This window comes from Hippocampus comes, unplaced genomic scaffold, assembly GCF_001891065.2.
Source record: "Hippocampus comes isolate QL1 unplaced genomic scaffold, H_comes_QL1_v1.1 scaffold205, whole genome shotgun sequence".
NCBI classification, from domain to species: Eukaryota; Metazoa; Chordata; class Actinopteri; order Syngnathiformes; family Syngnathidae; genus Hippocampus; species Hippocampus comes.
Window position 1 is genome coordinate 573,005 of NW_017804874.1, and position 5,011 is coordinate 578,015.

Genomic DNA, 5,011 nt, shown 5'->3' on the forward strand with positions numbered 1-5,011 from the left:
ACAAGTCGGTGTTCGAACAGCCTTCTGGAACGGATTATGGTCAAAAACCGAGGTATGACTGTACTATCATACAACTGTATGGTTTTAGGTATTTTATACAGAAGCTTCCTATTGCAGCTGACAATGTGCCATGTGAGTGAAGTCCGTAGGCATGACTGAAGAGTCATTTCGAACACTACTGTTTATTATCCCTTGGTAGAAGCAACCCCTTTCACAATTCAGTCTCTTGTTGATGGTATACAAATTGTAACTAACAGAACCTTCACACACACGTTGTCACGGTTCTGTTTTTGGTCTGGCCAGCAGGTGGCATGAGCGGACTTCTGGGTGCACACCTGCTGCCAATCCATTCATTATGGGTCTCGGTATTTAAGGACTCTTCCGCGGGTCACCTGTTGTCGGAGTATTGTTTATGCCTTGCTGTTTCCATGCTCATAGACCCTTTACTATTGATCTCGTCGTTATCGCTTTTTGAACTCTTGGTACCATTTATGGTGTAAGTATGGCTTTGTTTTGTGATTTGGCTTTTTCTTGCATGTAGTTGATTCATTGTTTTATTTGTTTGTATTCTCGGTTTTGGTTTTCATCTTTTGCCTTTTGTGCAAGCGCTTTTTGTTTTTCGTTTCCACTCTCGCGGCGCCATTTTGAAGTCAAAATAACAAAAATAACACAACACATGGGACACAAGACAGTCGTGCAATCTTCACCACTTTTCTGCATACACTTTGTTGTCTGAAGCAGTTATAGATGAAAGAGGAGAGGATCAAAGTGTCCTTTCACCAGTGGATCAGAGACATGCTGAAAATGTGCACACATCTGCTACAAGCTAAGTTTTCAAAGCAAACACGAAGCTGTAGCGTCCATTGACGAAAAGAGTTTTATAGTTCACTTCTCCTGTCCCACGTAATCCGCTTCAAACTCCAAGCCGCGACTCCCAGTTCCAAATTCGCATCGGCGCTCCGCGCTAACGCTCCTTTCTTCTTTCTTCTTTTTATGTTACTCTTTGTCGGTGCGATTTTTGTATTAAAACATTTGTGCTACGGAGACCTTGTTCACGTCTACACTTTTGGGATCCAAACTTAATTCAGCTTGCCCGAAACGTGACACACGTTCCGTCATTGATTATGTCTCATTGAGTTTTTCATCATTGTTTTTATCTGAATCTGTGTTGTCATTATTGTCAAATGATATGTGATAATGCATATACCGGTAGATGAATACATAAATGTACTTGTTTGTTTCAAATCATAAAAGTACACTGAGCCAGACATTCAGGCCTAGTTAAGATTAGCTGTGACTATTTCAAATATGCTACGAGTTGAAAGTGGCAGCATCATATCTGAACGCCATTTGATAAGTTGATTGTTTGAAATGAATAAAGGGGTTGAACATTCAATTTGTCAACTTTAGCATTTCTCTTGTGATTTGTGAATTCATACCACAGCACACGATGATGCAAACATGTATCGAGTTTCTTAAGAATGCAGTTGTATTTGTATCCTATTTAAACGACATGTTTCCAGCACCTGAGCTGCAGCAGTTTGAGTGTCACATTACTGAGCTGCAGCTGTCTGAAGACTAACCCTTCTGGTGCAACCATCCAAGGCCGTCCCCTCAGAGCTGGAGACAGGCTGAATACATGGTGATGACGCAACTAAATGGCAGGACTCATGTTTAGTCCATTTTGTCTGATTCACACCCTGCCTATCTGCTGATATTTTTTTTTTTTGCCTCCTTACCAACCCGACCGACTGACCTACCTACCGACCGACCTTCCTACCCATGTTTTCATCCAGTTAGGAGGGGTAGAAGGAGCATCCCAAAAAGAATTGCGGTCGACCAACCTCAAAGGCTCCCCTGTATGACAATCTCAATGATATGTTGGCAATAGGCTGGTGGTGTAATGTGGACACTATGTATAGTTGCCACACAGTTCAAAAGATTCACTTTTCAAACTGACTGAACAAATTACGCATAGGGGCACAGCACTGCTTGAATCCCATCACCAAGGGTGGGCCATAGGCGGCTGCGCCCGGCCACCAAGACGCTTGTGTTTCGCACCCCATTTGAGGCACGAATTTCTAAAAGTAAACGTTTTACTTTTATTATTTTATTTTAAACTTATAGCAGCCATTTTTGTCTGGTGAAATACTAATGTTGAGTTGCTTATCACTAAGAAATATACATAAACAGTGATGTCATTTTCATTTGATTGATGGAAAGTCTCTCTGTAACAGCCAATCATGTCGTTACTGAAAATAAGATGAGGTATGCATCTTTCACCCAAAAATATGTAATGCATATTACAATCAAAATATGACAAGCAATTTCAGATGTTTTTTCGCAGAAGCCTGCAGGTCTGACTGATCCACAGTGCTGCAGGCTTCACCTCCATGTAAGGTTCGCAAACCAAATGGAAGAGGCAGGACAGAGCCTTGTCTTAAATTTTAGTAGTCCCAAACTAAGTTTAGTTTGATGAAGTAATTAGGTTTATTCAAAATGTAGACAAAGGAGTAAAATATGTTCTATTTTCAATGTTATAATTTACACTGACAATGTGTATTCTGGTAATGAAGCTCTGAACCTCAAACATGTTTTGGAGACAGTGAGTCCTGGCAACGAAGATGACAATGTGTTAAAATTACGGACGATGACAGACATAAATAATTGATCTGTTACGTCACAAAGTCAGATATTGCTGTAAATGTTGCTGTTTTATTAGTATACTACTTTGAGAACTGTAATACTTTCATTCCCTCATCAGTGTTTTGTTGCTCTCGGCTCTGTGTGTTGTGCATTGTATGAGTATGGAAATCAAAGCAAGGTTCGCTCACGTTCAAGATGAAATTCATTCTTGTGTGATTGTTTTTGTTTTACCAGCGGTGTACTATGCAAACAGGTTTAAACCAGTACTTCCAACTCTGCCAGAGTGAGACACTTCCAAACAATAAGCTCCCTCCAGACTATATCTGTACATACTGTATACCACTGCCAAGTTCATTGTCTATATTTATTCTCTTAGCCAAGCAGCTGTTCAGTCATGCCGTCCTCTACAAGTAGAGGGGACAGCTATTCCCCAGACACACTAAGATGAGTAGGAGCGCTGCATGAACTTGTGGAATATCACTTTTTGTTTTAAGTCAATACGAAATTGTTGCAATGGCAGACAGTAACGGTCCCCCTCTATCGTCCTTCATCATGGATGAAGAAACTCTGAAGAGAAAACAGAAGGAGAAGTTAAAGAAACTGATGGCCACTGGCGGCAATCCGAGGCCTGCTCGCTCTCTCCTCTTCTTGACACTCAGGAATCCCTTCCGTCGGGCTTGCATCAGTATTGTGGAATGGAAGTATCCTCATTGAAAGGCAAATGGACCAAGCGAATATGATGACATCTAATTGCAGAAGTACAGTTGTGGAATGTAATTTGTATTTGCTGTCGTTGAATGCTAATCACTGATTGTTTAGAAGACGATAATGAACAGTAAAGGAAAAGAATGGTGCTCAGTAGTGGTTGGCATTTTCCTAGACATGACTTTCAGACCTTTTGAAATCATTATCCTTCTGGCCATTTTTGCCAATTGTGTGGCCCTCGCTGTGTATTTACCCATGCCTGAGGAAGACAGCAACATCACCAACAGCAATCTGGTGCGTCCGCTTGACAGCATGTATTTTTATGCTTGCTACATTATGTGTCTACTCTTTTATTCAAACAACTACAATCTTGTATGTGGCGTTCTTTTGCATACCCCATGTGGGGTTACTGTGATCATACCAGGATGATGTCTCCCGCTTTGTTCCGTCAGGTGAGATAGTTTTCATCTCTCACTCAACCCTGAACTCATCTCTAATTTACCTCAGGCTGTTAAAGTAGTGAGGGTGGCACGGTGATCGACTGCTTAGTATGTCGGCCTCGCGGTGCAAAGGTGCAGGGTTCGATTCTGGCTTCGGCTTTCCTGTGTGGGGTTTGCCTGCGTGGGTGTTCTCTGGGTATTCCGGTTTCCTCCCACATTCCAAAAACCTGCATGGCAGGATGATGGGACACACTGAAAGCAGTGGTTCTTAACCTGGGTTCGATCGAACCCTTGGGGTTCGGTGATTCGGTCTCAGGGGTTCGACAGAGTCTCTGCCATGGAGGATAAGACACACGCGACTCAACATGTTAATTAGTTATGACACGCCCACTTGGCCGTCACTGGCTGCAGATGATCACATGACATTGTTTGTCCAATCAGCGTTGTGGGAAATTTAGTTCGCTTCGTAGTCAACGTGTGACCGTCGTGATAGTACGTCGTTCAATTAAAAAGAAAAAAGGAAACTTATCCCTTAAAATTGTATTTATTTTTTCTGTTTCTAATATATGTGTTTTTTTTAGATATTGAATTTGTAATATATATATAAAAAAAAAAATCCTCGTCTCACCCCTTGGGTGGTGTCCATCCCTCATTCAGCTCGGGTCCTCTACCAGAGGCCAGGAAGCTTGAGGGTTCTGCGCAGTATCCTTGCTGTTCCCAGCACTGCACATTTCTGGACTGAGATGTCCGATGTTGTTCCCGGGATCTGTTGCAACCACTCATCTAGTTTGGGGGTCACTGCCCCGAGTGCTCCGACCACCACAGGCACGACTGTCACCTTTACCTTCCAGGCTCTCTCCAGCTCCTCTCTGAGCCCTTGGTATTTCTCGAGACGGTGACGGACGGAGACGGGAGACGGTGGTTCGAATCCCGCCTGGGGCAAAAATGAGCACATAACATCATCCAGTGTGGGTCCTTGGGCAAGATCCTTCACGCTATGCCTACCTCATACAATGATGAGAGACAATAAAATGAATGACATGCCGGCTCAGACGTCGCCCGGCCAAACAAGGTCTGCGTCAGGTGCTGGGGAACCAGAGCACCTTGATGAAAAATGGGCTACTGGAACAAAGCGGAGATGGGCGAGATGCGATAACATGGCTCTGTTGGAATGCTACTACTCAAGCAACCCTAGTCAGAGGGGTTACATGCAGAGAATG

General features: G+C 43.0%; 1 protein-coding gene across 1 annotated transcript in view; it reads left to right on the forward strand.

Annotated features, from left to right (window-relative positions):
* The first annotated feature begins 3,068 nt into the window (after window positions 1–3,068).
* Window positions 3,069–5,011, forward strand: part of LOC109521358 (dihydropyridine-sensitive L-type skeletal muscle calcium channel subunit alpha-1-like) — a 62,652-nt gene continuing 60,709 nt past the window's right edge. Inside the window, exons 1-2 of the mRNA XM_019879195.1 lie at window positions 3,069–3,347; window positions 3,540–3,645. Of these exons, the coding sequence (XP_019734754.1) occupies window positions 3,160–3,347; window positions 3,540–3,645 (294 nt within the window). The 5' untranslated portion in view covers window positions 3,069–3,159. The remainder of the gene's footprint in view (window positions 3,348–3,539; window positions 3,646–5,011) is intronic.